Genomic DNA, 16,618 nt, shown 5'->3' on the forward strand with positions numbered 1-16,618 from the left:
CAACAGATTGCATTCCCCTCTTTGATCAGCATTTGTCTCATCTTCACTAATCATTTCAATCACGGCGCTTACATGATTCTCCAACAAGGTTAACTACTCTTGTCACTAAGAAAAGAAATGAGGCAACTACGACATGATTTTTAGCTAGAGCAACAAGAGCAAGTTGAAGCTGATGTGCAAAACAATGAACATAAAAGGCACAATCATTTTCTTTCAAGATAAGTGCCTTAAGACCATCACCTTACATATTACTAGCTCCATCATAGCCATGTCCTCGCAGATTGGATATGCTCAACCCATTTCTAGAAAATAGCTCATCTATTGCAAGTTTCAAGGACCATGCATCAGTACTTTTAACAAGTTTGATGCCAACAAATCTCTCAATTAGTTCACATTTGTTATCTACATATCGAAGAACAACTCCCATCTGATCTTTTACTGAACTATCCTGAGCTTCATCAACCAAAATAGAAAATAGTGCATTACCCATGTCAAACATGATTGCATTAAGAGTTTCCACAACAACTACATTTATAATATCTTTTTGTATATCACGTGATTTCAATTGTAGATTTTCAGGAGCATTATCAAAGATGACACCCTTCACACTATCATTATGCTCAACAATAAATTCTAGAAGCTCAAGAAAGTTTCCTTTGTTGCTTGAAGATTCAGATTCATCATCACCACGAAAAGCAAGAGCTTACCGCAATAAGAAACGAACACAATCAATTGAAGCATTCAAAAGAGTGTAATAGTTCTGCTTAGAGACTTCAATTTGACGACTAATAACTGATTTCAAATGATGTTTCTGATTCATAAGAGCGTGGCAATTCAGATAGCTTGGTTATGAACACTACCAACAGTTCCAACATACTCTTTAAGTCCCTGTTTTTTCTTTCAATTGTTGTAACCTTTGGTAGTAAATGTATCATCGCCTACTTGATCACCATATTCTGGTTTAAAAAGATAACAACTGAGGCAAAAACAAAGCATATTTCTCTATGTTATACTCTAACCAATCAAGATGATCATTAAACCAAGAAGCGTTAAACTTCCGTTTAGTTCCATATATCTCTCTTTGGAGAAACTTATAGTTTTGAGGTTGACAAGGACCCTTGAGCAAATAATGTCGTCTAACTTGATCACGAATATTTGGATTATAATCCAAGATGCGCTTTCGACGTGCAGGGTCTGAAGGAAGATTTTCCAAAATTTCTTCTAGTTCAGTTCTCTTTGAACTTTCACCATAAACATTGGTCTTCCTCTTCTTCATAGATGATGAAGGATTTGAAGGTTATTCTGTTCTTGGAACTTTATGAAAGTATCTCTCCATCACGGATTTCATTGTAATCAACAATTGAATTTCAAAATCACAATAGGCCAGTATCAATCTGATTCTATAAAGGGTAAAGTCATTATATAATAAATCAAATTAAAAGATCAGTAATCAAATAGTTGTTATTGATCGTATTAATCAAATTAATTCAATCAAATTCATTCAAAGTAATCTAAACTATAAGTCTCAATTCAACCAATTCAATCAAATTAATCAAACTCATAAATCATTCGATCAATGAGGCACTGAGGCAACAAGTAACCTGATAATCAAACATTCAAATAACTCTTGGTTCATTAAACAATGAATGAACAAATCAGAAAAAATGAAAGAATGAAAGAATGACGATATTAATAGATTTGATTCAAATAAAGTGTATTGATTCAATACTTGAATAATTAAAGGGCTTAAGGGTTTTTGCCTTTGCAGGAGAGAAGAACAATTGAGGAAGATGTATTGTGTTTTGGAATTGGGGTCTTAGTTTTGAGAAACAGAGAAGAAGCTGAGGCTTGCAACGCCCAAACTTTTGGAAATTTGGAGAATGACTCGACATCATTTGTTTGAGAAAATGAGATTTTTTTTTTGTAATTATAGTGTCGGATTTTATAGTGAGATCTCTTTTTCTAGAGAATGACATAGAAAAAAATTCAAAAGTGGCGCTGTGCGGTAGTCTTCTACCTTTAGCTTTGCCAAATTCTGCCCTTCTTTATCAGCTTTTCTTGTCAGAAAAACTTCATGTAATATGCCCAGCCTCTTAAACCAGCTGCCTAGGCTCGCCCACACATGGATCCCCCTGGAAGTAGCTAGTCTACTCCTCCAGGTTAACCAACAGTTCCTTTAACTCCGATGGAGCTCGATTGATTCCCAGAAGTCCTGGGAAGGAATCTTACCAGCCCAAAATCACCAACATGTCCTACCATGTCATCATCGAGCAGAACATTGCTTGGCTTGAGGTCACAGTTTTAACGACCCCAAAATTTCGAGCTTAAAAACTCAAAATTCTAAAGTCGTTAAACACAAAATAATCTCAATAAAATCGAAATCATTTAAGTGCACAGCGGATCATCACTGAGTTATCAATACAACTCAGAAAACCAATTATTACAACCCAAATTTATAATTTACATTACGTAAGTTGGAATGTAATAATCCTCACAATCTCTCACAAAATAGTCACACAAAATCCTCACACAAGCTGGAGGTAATCACTTCAAGTCCTCTGGGCGGTCCGTCAATTCCCGCTAATCTACACCTGCGGAGTCATCCACTACACCATCGAATTGGTGCACCGGGATTGTAAACACAAACCCGGTAAGCTTTACAGCTTGTATGAGTAAAATCAAAATATAATTCGCATATCAAAATATACGAAAGATCACAAAACAACAAATATAAATGCCCTCATGAGTCACTCGTCAGCCCATCTGGTTGACCCAAAGAAATATGAAATAAAATGTTCATGAGGAAATTAAGTAACCCTTCTGGTTACCCAATGCATTTATAATACGGGTACCAAGAACGCTGGTACACATCTGTTACCCCTCTCGTAATACACCGTTGACATTGGATAGCCACCCGCTACCCAACATCCAAAATACACCGAGTACCCATGAGCAGATAACCACCCGTTACCTCGCATGCAGTACTAAGGCAGACAGACTAGAGCTCTAACTGTATCGTAACTTTCGCCCGGCCAAAGGCTAGGTTCCGACTTGCCAAACACGTACAATAATCTCACATCATATTGTACCAAATCACGTCCGAAGACAAATCAACATTTTAACAATCTCAATGTTAAAATCACGTACAATAATCTCACATCATATTGTACCAAAAATCATGTCCGAAGACAAATCAACATTTTAACAATCTCAATGTTAAAATCACGTACAATAATCTCACATCATATTGTACCAAAAATCATGTCCGAAGACAAATCAACATTTTAACAATCTCAATGTTAAAATCACGTACAATAATCTCACATCATATTGTACCAAAAATCATGTCCGAAGACAAATCAACATTTTAACAATCTCAATGTTAAAATCACGTACAATAATCTCACATCATATTGTACCAAAAATCATGTCCGAAGACAAATCAACATTTTAACAAACTCAATGTTAAAATCACGTACAATAATCTCACATCATATTGTACAAATCAAAATCACATGCTCGATATTTAAATCTCGTCATCGAAATGACATAAATCACGATAAAATCATAACAGTATATTATATAGCAAACTATATATATATGTACATATTTACCATTTATACAATATATATATAATCCATTATATCATATACATGTCATATTTCATAAACACGTCCGAAGACAAAATCTCGTCCGAAGACAAAACTCGTCCGAAGACAAAACATTTTAACAAACTGATGTTAAAACCACGTACAATAATCACACCTCATATTGTACAAAAATCAAATCACATGCTCAATATTTAATTCTCGTCATTCGAAATGACCAATTCTAATGAATTCATAACAGTATATAATATAGCAAATTATATATATATGTACTTATTACCATTTATACGATATATATGTAATCCACTATATTGTATACGTGTCGTAATTCAATATTAAAAACTCTTGCAAAATCTTGAATCACCGCAAGGGTAGATTCATAAATAAGTGAGATTTTACTCACCTTATCGACTCGAGCGTAATTCACAATTCCCGATGATAATTCCTTTCCTCGATTTAATGATCACCTTGAAAAGACAAGAAAAGAATTTAGAATAGTTTCGTAAACCTTTAAATGCCGAAACAGTAATAATCGGTTACTGTTCAGCAATTTTCGGTTTTACGAAATTACTGTTCGGTGTCACTGTTCACTGTTACTATTCCCGGATACTGTACATTTAAGCAATTAATACGTATTTCTGTACGTATAAATATTATATACGTATTTCTGTACGTATAAATATTATATACATATTTTTTGTACGTATAAATATTATATACGTATTTCTGTACGTATAAATATTAATACGTATTTCTGTACGTATAAATATTAATACGTATTTCTGTACGTATAAATATTAATACGTATTTCTGTACATATAAATATTAATACGTATTTCTGTACGTATAAATATTAATACGTATTTCTGTACGTATTCGTACGATTTAAATGTAAATACAAATTCAGTAAATAAAATTTACTAAATTACCCTTTTACAAAATTACTTTTTACATTTACTGAAAGTAATTTATATTTACATTTACCGAAGGTAAAATTTAATTACATTTACCGTAGTAAATAAAAATTACATTTACATTTACCGTATACAGTAAATTACCAAAATACCCTTCTGTCAAAACTGTTCCCCCCGCCGCACGTGGCGGCGCGTGTGGCACACGCGCCACCTCCGGCCGGCCGCGCGTGGGGCCCACGCGCCGAGGTTAACCACGGCGCGTATCACGCCACCGCCACCCCAAAACTTCTCCTCTCTTCCTCCTCCACCTCCCCACGGCCTCAGGCCGCCCCCTACACCCTTCACGTGCCCATACACGCCGCCTAAGGCGGCGGTAACCTCCCTTCGCCATTCCTCCTCCGATCTCCTAAACCTTAACTCCAATTCATCCAAAATTTCACAACAAGCATCACAACAATCCAAATATGTAATCCCTCACCTCAATCTATGTTTGAATCGTCGGATTCGCCGGAGGAGCTCAATGAAGTCGTCGTGGAGTCTCGGATTCGAGGGGAAGTGGTTGATGCCGCTGCAGCCCAAATCGAACATCTCCTCCTGTGAATTCATGTCGAGGGGTGAGGGTGAAGCTCGCCAGAATGCCTCCTAGCTCGCATGGTGCCGGCGACATCGAGGTCGGCGGGGCCGAAGTTATATGACATCGTCGCTGCTTATTCCCCGCCTAGGGTGGGTCGCTGCTACCACCGGTCGACGTATCTTGGCCGTGCGGTCTCTTTGCCACCGGCGGTGTCAAGCACGGTGGCAGGTGGAGGGAGATCGCCGGCGGAGTGAAGGAGAGGGGAAGGGATCGGGGAGAGAGAGTGAGTGCAGAGAGAGAAGGGGGAAAGGGGAGGCGCGGGTGTGGTTTCCTGAAATGGAAACCCTAGTTTCATTAATTATCTATTTATACTCGTTTCCAAAAATCGGAAACAAGCTTCCGACGTTAATAACTTCTACATACATCGTCCGATTAGAACGCGTCACATATCCACGAACTCGTATTGACGAGTTCTACAACTTTCGTGAATGAAGTTTTCGCAAACGATCGACAGAATAAAAGTCGATATAAACGTTACGGAATTGTAACGTTTTTCAAATTAAGCGTTCCGATAACGTTTTCGTTTTCGATTCCCGACGTTACAAAATGGAACGAACACGATTTAATATTTTCGAAAACTTATAACTTTTAGAAATAGTCGATTAACTCGTCCCGAAAAATCGGGTTATTACAACAGTGAACTATGGGGGTCTCACAATGGTGATGGAGGTAATCAATCACCATAGAGACATCAATAGCAATGTTCAATATCTGAAAGAAAATCAAGCTCCTCGGTCCGTCCATCGTGTCAGCAACAGTCCGATTTGGATGCAACCATTTATCTAAGCTCCCATTAATCATGAACTTATAAATTAAGGCCTTGAAATCATCACGTAAGCGTCAAAACCTGAACATGCAGAGAGTATCTTCAGAAGATTACGGTGTCTAATGTTTCTCAAGGCCTCACATTCAGCTAGGAAACTTTTGGAAGCGCCATGACGGACAAGGTTTAATACTTTGACAGCGATTGTTCTTTCACCTTCATCTAATACTACTACATCTTTGAACACAGATCCAAAGCTGCCCTCACCAATTAAGTTAGCAGAGGAGAATCCATCGGTAGCTTGTACAAGTGATTGGTAAGAAATCCTCAGAAATATTTCCGAATCACTTGAACTACTTGGCTTCTTTGTTCTCCTCCTTAAACAACAAAAATACAGTAACAGCAGTGCACTAGTGATTCCGATGACTTCACACAGTGCGCTGAAGATCACTTGGGTGGTTTTGTCTACCATCTTGGAATTTCGAAGTTCGTACTTAATTTGTCAATTGGGAAGAACCAACTTATAATCTCGCAGCAATGGATTAATGTTGACCTAAGAATAGATCATCAATTCACTTCATACATTAATCGTAATAACTAGGACTTTTCTTACATGAGTTACATCAATAATTCAATATCCTTTCTAGTCCTAAATCTTTTTTGCCTGGCAATTACCTAATAAAACAATTGGAAAAACATATCTTAGTAGACTTGACTGGGAAATAGAGTACTCTTGATGCAGATAAGTCATGAATGTTGGCTTAAAAATGAAGGTGAAAGGAGTAGTAGTATTAAATGAAGGTGAAAGAACAATCGCTGTCATGTACGTAAAATAGGCTTTCAGTAATTGAACAGAAACTGCAAGTGGTAAGCACTGAAAGTCTAATTGCATATGTTTAAAAGTTCTCCCTAATTGTTCAATGACACAAATTTTATATAGAAGGGGCAATTCTATATATCAGAACTGGAGATAGATGATTGATTCCAAAGTGGATCAGAAACTCTTATACTCAAGTAACTCATCGACTGATGTGAAATTAACCACGGAATGTGGTTCTGTGTAATCGCTAGGTCCAGCCAGGGGAATACTTGTGGAACTCCTATGCAAGGTTCTAAAAAACGCTAGGCGTTAATCGGGCGGACAGCTAAAAACCAGCGCCCAGAGGATTAATCGGGGATTAATCGGCCCAAAATCGAGACGGCCAAAGATCTTCGGGCGCCTAGGAGCCGCCTAAGCGGTCCTAGGCGGGGATTTTTAGAACATTGCTCCTATGTCATGTGTTCAAACACTACTTATAAGCTAGCTACGTACGGAATTCTCTTCCATGTCCTGTTGGCTTTCTGGGTTTCCGATAAATTAGCACGTGTTTGGGTCTAGCAAGGTTTTTGGATACCGTTGATTAATCTGAAATAAGAGTGTTGGGTCAATTTTAATAGTATGGGAAATACATACAAAAACAGCAAATAAAATGAAAAGAAAGTTTATTATTGTTTTATCACAGATCAAATTTAGCTAATAGAGTAACATACGCGATATTCTATGATGTTTCGTTGCATGTTATACAACCTGAAATCATGTGGCCGTCATGGCATGTGAATGAGGTAAGAGAAGTAAAATCTTGTCAACAATATGATTTCAAGATGCTAGCATCCAACGAGCACCATGCAAACAAAAACATGCACCCTCCCCCCGCACACACCCCGCACACTACAAATCGAACTGATCCTCACTTTCATCGATCATTTGTAGTTGGTATCAGTTGGTGTCGGCACATCGGACACTTGTGTTTGGTATTTCACCCACTTGGCCGATTATACAACGTTCATGAAAATAATGTAAGCAGGGCAAATGAGTAATGGAATCTTGTGAAAAAAAGAAGAAGAAGAAGGATTTAAACCCTCCAAATAAACAGCACATAATGGAGGAATCTGAGTACGTACTGCATTTAGTTGCTCTAAACGTACTCACCCCAGGATTTTAATACTGTTTCAACAGAGAGGATAGCATAAGGATCATCAAAACTACTAGCTATCTGCAATAGCAATGATGCCCTATGTAATACCCCGAATTTTCGGATTTAAATTCGTATAATTTTTGTAAATTATTAAGCTTGGTAATTTGAGTAAAATCGCATTTTTCGCATTCTCGTCGATGTCAGGCGAAACGAAACTGATTTCGGAAATTTAAATTGAAAAACGTTACTTTTTTCTGTGGCTCGAGAGTTGACTTTTATTTTGTCGCTCATCTCTGAAAACTTCATTCACGGAAGTTGTAGAGCTCGTCGATACGAGTTCGAGGACATACGGCACACCTTAATCGGATGTCGTATGTGAAAGTTATTATCAACGGAAGTTTGGTTTCTGATTTTAAAAGGCTATAAAAGGACATTTTTAGGAAACTTTCCAAAACTAAAAATCAGAAATTTCTCCCAAGTTTCTCTCTCTCCTCTCCCCTGACCCCGACCTCCTCCGTCGATTCCACCTTCGCCGATCTCCCACCTCCGACCACCGTGACCTTCACCGCCGGACTCGCAAGGACCGCACGACCAGCTGCTCCAACCCGCAGAGGTGGCACGCCCCCCATCGCCGCTGAGGGGCCACACCGGCGTGCTGAAATTTCTGCAACTTCCGTCACCAGTTCAAACTTCATCGTCGGTGAGTCCCAAACCATAGCTCCTTGATTTCGACCTCCTAGCTTGGTTTATCACTAATTCGGAGCTCAAAAACTGAGATTTTAACGACGGAGACAATCTTGGAGCTGTCGAAGCTTTACGGAGACCTTTCGACCATTTTCCAGCGATCTGGGTTGTGACGCATGTACGAGCGTGTTTCTCTCCTTGTGATCTACGTTTTTAATATTGGGAGTTTGTTAATTGGAGGAAGTTGGACAGAGGTGGTGGTGGTGCATGTGCCGTCGTCTGTGGCGGCGTGTGGGAGTAGGTGAGGGCGGTAGGGGCTAGGCTATCAACCTAGGATGGTGTAGGAAGAGAAATGACGGGGTTTTGGGGGCTGCGTGTGAGGTCACGCGCGCCTGTTTGGTTATGAACAGTGTTTTATTAACAGTGTTCAGCTGTAATGAATCGTCACCTGCGATTTTACATATCATTTTCTAAGCACTTTATTATGCTATTAGGTGACCGACAAAACGAGTGAGGGAATCGCTCTCGGTGTCATGGAAGTTGCACGCAGGAAATAAGGTGAGTAAATCTCATTATGACAAGTCTATCATTGGCGGTGACTTATGTGTTTGAATATTAAAAAGAGTGAACTGTGACATTTATATAATATAGTGGGTTGTCTATGTGTACGAAAATGGTAAATACGATATAATGTTACGATTTCTATTTAAATTATGAGATTGTAATGTTCTTAATTAACTATGGCAGATGAGACCGGAAGGGAGATAACGTACCTTTCGGTATAATGGATTATTGGAGTGACTATATATATATATATTGTTGTGCAAGAGTCACTTGGTTGTAGTACAATAACATGTGTGGATTGTTATATTGTACGTGGTTTTAACATTGAGTCTTGTTAAAACGTTTTCTGGTCTTCGGACGTTGTTGGCATTAAATCGAAACCAAGCCTTGGCCGGGTGTCGGTTACGATCAGTTAGAGTTTAGTATGTCTGCCGGTCTACTGCATGAGGGGTAACAGATGGGTTGTCTGGGTCTCATGAGTACCCATGTTTTAGATTGATATTGGGTAACAGATAGGTTGCCTAGTGTTTTCCGGTGTACTGCATGAGGGGTAACATATGGGTACATGGGTCTCATGAGTACCCATGTTTCTAAATGATATTGGGTAACATATGGGTTGCCCAATATCTCATGAGTACACATATCTTTAAATAATATTGGGCAACCGGATGAGTTGTCTAGTGTCTTATGAGTACACTTTTCTTACATGTTATATGTTATATTTCCTTTATATGCAATGTATGTTATAATGTTGGTTTACTTATACGGGCTGAAAAGCTTACTGGGTTTGTGTTTACAATCCCGGTGCACCAATTCGATGGGATAGAGGATAGTTCTGCAAGTGGGAATTAGCAGATCTGGAGGGCTTACTATGAAAATTGCTGAAGATTTCTTTCTTCTGTTTGTGGTGAGGATTGAGTGAATTTTACATTTCCATTTGTTATAATACTTGAGGTATAAACTAGTTATGTATTATTCAAGTCGACTGAGTTGTACTGTGAACTCAGTTTCGATACATTGTTACTATAAGATGATTTCAATATATTTGAGATTATTTTAGAGTTTTCATGGCTTGAAATTCGAATTTTTATCATTCCAAATTTCGGGATTGTGACACCTTAGACATTCACATCAACATCAATAGCCAGTTGGAGAAGAACAGACGGCACCGTCAAAAACTGCAAACGTTACTGTTTCAAAAAATCAATGGTTTCGTCGTCAAGATCATCGTCGATCGACATGCATGAGCCTAAGATTTACAAGCATGTTGTCAATGTTCTCCCCTACTTTGTCTCTACAGTTGAAGTTGACCCAAGTCTCTGATTCAGATATCACCTCTGGTGTATCAAACTGATACTTGAAGCAGGTGTATCAGTCCTCGAAGTTTCCACTTTGACGCAATTCAAATTTGTTAATTAATCTGATGAGCATATCGTCGTGGAGATTACCCGCCATCATGTATTTTTGTTTGCGACAGTTCAACTGGAAGTCTCGATCGCGGGAGAACTTGTTCATATGAAGTTATGAAAAGAGAGAACTAATATGTAAAGCTGCAAATGAGTTACCCTTCTCATTATACAATCCAAATTACAAACCACATCCAAATCACATTTTATTCTAATCCAAGCTAGAAAGCTAGCTGGAAAAGAAAAACCCTTCTCCTCGATAAGGTAATAGAATATAAAGCTACGTATCTAAACTAGGACAAATATGCTTGATCTAAGCATTATCTTTTCAATCAATCAGAGAACATACAAACATAAGACTATTACAAACTCTAACCGGCAGCAGAGTGATGCAACTTTCAACATCTCGTAATAGTTTTAATTTATTATGATTTATTTAACATTGATACGTAGTTGAATAAAAAGAAAAACATTGATACATAGAAAATAACCATCAACAGAAGAGGAAGATGACCCTGATATTGATCAATTTGAAGTGTTTATTTGGGTGGCGGTCCGTCCGCGTGGGCTGTCGGGTCCTGGTGAACCACCAAAGCAGTCTAGAAACCGGCAGCAACACAAGAACTTTGCCCTGCAAAATAATTCGATTTCCAAAAACAAGATAAGTACGTCAGGAATTTGCTTTGGACAGATTTTGTAATTAGTAGAATACAATATATATCATTTTCTTTTCCTTCTAAAATTAGCATTAAACATATTTTCATCGATATAACTCGAGGGAAAGCAATAATTTAAGGAAAAATGGCAGTCCCTTGACTCCTTCAGTACGTCCTGCTAGCTAATGTTCTTTGGGAGGCAGCCGTGGTACATTAATTCAGCTTAATTTTAGGGTTCCGACGGACGTAAATTAGATTTCGTCTTATATATTATATATGGTTATTGTAGGACTGAGCTAACACGGAGAGGTTGACTGTCATTTTTTACTTTGTTTGCCATGAAGAACTTTGTTAGAAATTGACAAGCCCTCTGGTGACAATGTTGACGATACATAATATGTTTACCCTAAGCCGAAGTTGAAGCCAGCGATTACAGTCTACAGTTACTGTAGCGATGAAGGCATGGAAGGATTGCAGGATTCGTAGCCGATCAAACCCTAACGTACCCTAATCACTAAGTACCAATATTCTACGTACTGATCGATTGCGAATGTACGTGCTATACGTACTGCTACATATCTTGAGAAATCAAACGAGAAAAATTATACAGAAAATAGATTTGAGTAATGCTAGGTGACTCATATTTTAGTCAAACACCTAGAGCCCACTTTTTGTGGCGAATGATGTGGCATAGTCATGTCAAAAAATCTTAATTTCTGATTTCTTTTATATATACTTAATAAAATTATTAAACTTCTTTTTTTTCTTGATTTATCTTCTAAAACCATTTTTTTAAAAGCTTTTGGTGATGATCTTTGAGGAAATGTCTTCGTGAACGGTTTTCTTCTCTCCAGCTCTCAACTTCTCTTTAGTTAATTGATCAACACCTTCTCAATCCTATTTTGCTCGCAAGCATAGTTGATACAAGTGAGGGTCAGTTTTTCTCCTCTTGGTATGAAACTAGGGTTTAGGAGAGAGTGAATTTGATTTATACAAATTTCTAGCTACGGGCATTAACCCCCTTCTTGATTGATCAAAACATTGTCTCCTCTTATTTCGTTTTCCTTTCAAGAATCGTTGACAGAAATTCTACCTTAATCTAATTAGAAACTTCTTTTCTTGTGATTTCACACTCGAAACTCATATTTGGAATTAGGGTTAGGGGGAGTGAAATTGATTTATAGGAACTGATGAGGTAATTCAAAAAGAAGACGGGGGAGAAGGAGTTCTTTAAAGAGGAGCTTGGAAAGATGTTGTTTGATTGAAGAGATCGTGATATTTATGCTTGAAACTTGAGAGAACGAAGGGAGGATGAGAAGAAGAGAAGAGAGGAAATCTAATGAAGATAAATTTAAGTTAAAACTAATAGAATTTTGTAATTGAGCAATTTAAAATATAAAAATCAGAAATTCAGATTTAATTGATGTAGCCGGTTATGCCATAAGGTGGGTGTGGTTCACCAAAATATGGGTTAATAGATTTATATAAGAAGCAACCAACAACAAAAAAGTTGTGAATTCGAAATTACGTACCAAACACGCATAATATCACATAAGCCATCATTTGGTCCAAGTCCAGGTGACCAATCACCAGCATCGCCAGCCACCCCACCATGTAGTCCTCCATGGCCACCTCCACTTCCAGGAGTTCCAGGTCCCCCATCTCCGCCTTTTGGTCCTCCAGTTCCACCTCCAGGTTCTCCTCCTCCACCCCCACTGCCTCCGCCTCCTCCACCACCCCCACCACCGCCTCCGCCTCCACCTCCACCCCCACCCCCACCACCACCACCACCACCACCTCCTCCTCCTCCTCCTCCAGCAGGCATTGTCTGTTTTTTGTAACAAGCTTCTACAAGCGCCTGAGCCTCAACACCACTTACACAAGGTTTTGGGATTCAATTAATTAACTAGACTAGAAGCGTCAACTACCTCTGCTGGCTAGATTTCCGATCCAGATTGTAGCTTATATCACTGACTCTACCCTTATATAGTTTTTCCTCTGTGAACAAACATGCCCTTTCACTTACCTATCCTCCTCCAGCTACCGTTCAAAACTAGATGAGGAAGCTGGCCGGAAAATGTGAGAAACTAAATTGATACATGCCAGCAGAGCTAGCAAAGCAATGGCTAGTGAGTGCATGTTAATTCCTTATTATAAGGATCAAGGAAAATGTAAAAAAATGGTTTGCCACCAAGTGCATACATAATGAAATTATAAGCAGTAGACTAGTAGTACAAGAATCTGTTGGCACTACTATAATTGTCGTCTCATATGTGTAGTTATATACTACAGAACATGCATGATAGATTTGATAGGTACCAGAAGTCTTTCTTTGTTAGATTTTACGCGCAATTGGGCCGGTAAACAGTACGTTCATTAATGGATGACCTACATTTTCGAAAATTTCTGGGAATGTAACTAAAAGTAAGGGTGCATAAACAATCACAAAACACAATGATCGAGGAGCGTACGTTCATCGATCGCGCAATAATCAATTAACCTAGCTCCGTCAAAAGTCTTTCTTAAATGATTAACGAACATTGACGCAAATTTGAAGGATAGTTTGGAGTAATTAGTTTCGAAAACATTTCTCACCGAGAAAAAAGAAGAAGAAGGGTTTCTGGGAACAATGATTGACCTCTATATATATAGACTTATGATCATGATTGTTAATCTGTTAATTGTTGAGCTGCATGCTCCACTCCATTTCTGTATAAGTGTATAATAAATAGTTGACTACTAGGTATTGATCAAATGACTATTAGCAACGGTGGATCCAGGAAATTTTCTCAGCTAAAGCAAGAATTGCATGTCATTTGGAAAAATGTAATTTACTTCGGTTAAAAAGAAAATCATTACAGCCATTCAATCAACGACGAGAAGGTAATTGTCCACGACGTGATTTCATGTTTTGAAAACGCTGCATTATAGCATCATTACTAACACTATTGAATACATGTTTCTCAATATAAACAAGCAAACTATCATTCAATAATTGATCTCCCATTCTATTACGAAGTGGATTCTTGACAAAGTTCATAGCTGAGAATACTCTTTCCACTGAAGCAGTCGCAACTGGTAGAACTAAAACCAAAATTAGAAGCTTGTACACTGATGCATGTGTTATGTGTTTTCTTGTCTCCACCAATTTTTTTCCAAGACTACTGATCCCTTTTAGTTCAGAAAAATCATTGTTGGATCACATATCATTAACATAAATATCAACATTGTCTTCAAGTGATATTACATCTCTTTCAGAAAAATCTCTTGGATAAAATTTACCAAGACGAATTAACTTTTGCTTGTCAAAAGCAACAAATGAATCGTCTGGACTTAAACTTGAAACACAAATCAAAAGCTCAGAATTCACCTCATTAAAGCGATCATTTAAGTCTGAAAGTTGTCTATCAATCACAGAATAAAAGACATCCACTCGATAATGATGAAGAGCCGTTAACTTTTCAGCCTTACGATGTGATTTCCCATGAGCAACAAAAAGATCATTCATATTTGGAATCTTGATACCATGCTTGTCACAAAAAGAATAGACCTTGTGAAAGAAATTATCCCATTCACATTCTTCCTCCCTCATTCTTTGTAGTTGTTGATTGCTTGCCTTCAATAAATCCATAGCATTGACAATATCTCGATCATTTCTCTATAATACTTGTGATAAATCATTTGTCACACCCAACACTTGTCTCATTAAAAACAAACAAAATATAAAGTCAAATGATTGCATTTGTGTTACCAACAAATTCCATTCCCCTCTTTGATCAGCATTTGTCTCATCTTCACTAATCATTGCAATCAGCTTAACAATAGAAGAAAACATAGAGATAATGCTCAGTAAGTTACTGTAATGTGATCCCCAACGTGTATCACCTGGACGTTTAAGAGTAGTTTCTTGATTCAATCCTCTTCCACTTGAAAGCTCATTATTTTGAAGAGCATCTATGAGTTTTGTTACTGCTCCAGAAGAAAATCACGGCGTTTACATGATTCTCCAACAATGTTAACCACTCTTGTCACTAAAAAAATGAGGCAACTACGACATGATTTTTAGCTAGAGCAACAAGAGCAAGTTGAAGTTGATGTGCAAAACAATGAACATAAAAGGCACAATCATTTTCTTTCAAGATACTTGCCTTAAGACCATCACCTTGCATATTACTAGCCTCATCATAGCCCTGTCCTCGCAGATTGGATATGCTCAACCCATTTCTAGAAAATAGCTCATCTATTACAAGTTTCAAGGACCATGCATCAGTACTTTTAACATGTTCGATGCCAACAAATCTCTCAATTAGTTCACCTTTGTTATCTACATATCGAAGAACAACCTCCATATGCTCTTTTACTGAACTATCCTGAGCTTTATCAACCAAAATAGAAAATGGTGCATTACCCATATCAAACATGATTGCATTAAGAGTTTCCACAGCAGCTGCATTTATAATATCTTTTTGTATATCACGTGATTTCAATTGTAGATTTCCAGGAGTATTATCAAAGACGACAGCCTTCACACTATCATTATGTTCAAAAAAAAATTCTAGAAGCTCAAGAAAGTTTCCTTTGTTCCTTGAAGATTCATATTCATATTCATCATGACCACGAAAAGCAAGAGCTTACCGCAACAAGAAACGAACACAATCAATTGAAGAATTCAAAAGAGTGTAATAGTTCTTCTTAGACGCTTTAACTTGACGACTAATAACTGACTCCAAATGATGTTTATGATTCATAAGAGCATGACAATTCAGTATAGCTTGGTTATGAACACTACCAACAGTTCCAACATGCTCTTTAAGTCCCTGCTTTTTCTTCCAATTGTTGTAACCTTTGGTAGTAAATGTATCACCGACTCCTTGATCACCATATTCTGGTTTAAAAAGATAACAACTGAGGCAAAACAAAGCATCTTTCTCTATGCTATACTCTAACCAGTCAAGATGATCATCAAACCAAAAAGCGTTAAACTTCCGTTTAGTTCCATATATCTTAGTTCCATATATCTCTCTTTGGGGAAACTTACGGTTTCAAGGTTGACAAGGACCCTTGAGAAAATAATGTCGCCTAACTTGATCACGAATATTTGGATCATAATCCAAAATGCGCTTTCGACGTGCACGGTCTGAATGAAGAGTTTCCAAAATTTCTTCTAGTTCAGTTTTCTTTGAACTTTCACCATCAACATTGGTCTTCCTCTTCTTCATAGATGATGAAGGATTTGAAGGTTCCTCTGTTCTTGGAACTTTATGAAAGTATCTCTCCATCACCGATTTCACTGTAATCAACAATTGAATTTCAAAATCACAATAGGCCAGTATCAATCTGATTCTATAAAGGGTAAAGTCCTTATATAATAAATCAAATTAAAAGATCAGTAATCAAATAGTTGTTATTGATCGTATTAATCAAATTAATTCAA

General features: G+C 37.7%; 2 protein-coding genes and 1 pseudogene across 2 annotated transcripts; all 3 read right to left on the reverse strand.

The window, feature by feature from the left end:
• Positions 1-2,160: 2,160 nt before the first annotated feature.
• On the reverse strand, positions 2,161-6,391 carry LOC126803550 (probable LRR receptor-like serine/threonine-protein kinase At3g47570; annotated as a pseudogene).
• Positions 6,392-10,719: 4,328 nt separating this feature from the next.
• Positions 10,720-13,009, reverse strand: LOC126803551 (glycine-rich cell wall structural protein 1.0-like). Its single transcript, XM_050531338.1, has 2 exons — positions 12,717-13,009; positions 10,720-11,159 (listed from the first exon to the last, which is right to left on the reverse strand). Exons 1-2 carry the CDS (start codon positions 13,007-13,009, stop codon positions 11,054-11,056), a joined length of 399 nt encoding a protein of 132 aa, XP_050387295.1. The 3' UTR covers positions 10,720-11,053.
• Positions 13,010-14,383: 1,374 nt separating this feature from the next.
• On the reverse strand, positions 14,384-16,463 carry LOC126803552 (uncharacterized). Its single transcript, XM_050531339.1, has 5 exons — positions 16,244-16,463; positions 15,820-16,126; positions 15,333-15,714; positions 14,936-14,998; positions 14,384-14,842 (listed from the first exon to the last, which is right to left on the reverse strand). The coding sequence occupies exons 1-5, from the start codon at positions 16,461-16,463 to the stop codon at positions 14,384-14,386; spliced, it is 1,431 nt and encodes a 476-aa protein (XP_050387296.1).
• Between the last annotated feature and the right edge of the window lie 155 nt (positions 16,464-16,618).

This window comes from Argentina anserina, chromosome 7 (genome assembly GCF_933775445.1).
Source record: "Argentina anserina chromosome 7, drPotAnse1.1, whole genome shotgun sequence".
Taxonomy (NCBI): Eukaryota; Viridiplantae; Streptophyta; class Magnoliopsida; order Rosales; family Rosaceae; genus Argentina; species Argentina anserina.

What these genes read in the sequence shown, in the direction of transcription:
- LOC126803551 (XM_050531338.1), bottom strand. Translation starts at nt 13,009, where the DNA reads ATGCCTGCTGGAGGAGGAGGAGGAGGAGGTGGTGGTGGTGGTGGTGGT. An exon ending in TGTGATATTATGCGTGTTTG is followed by an intron (nt 11,160 to 12,716) that starts GTACGTAATTTC and finishes ATTATTTTGCAG; the next exon opens with GGCAAAGTTCTTGTGTTGCT.
- LOC126803552 (XM_050531339.1), bottom strand. Translation starts at nt 16,463, where the DNA reads ATGGAGAGATACTTTCATAAAGTTCCAAGAACAGAGGAACCTTCAAAT. An exon ending in GCGACATTATTTTCTCAAGG is followed by an intron (nt 16,127 to 16,243) that starts GTCCTTGTCAAC and finishes TTGACTGGTTAG; the next exon opens with AGTATAGCATAGAGAAAGAT. An exon ending in GAGGGGAATGGAATTTGTTG is followed by an intron (nt 14,843 to 14,935) that starts GTAACACAAATG and finishes CAAGTATTATAG; the next exon opens with AGAAATGATCGAGATATTGT.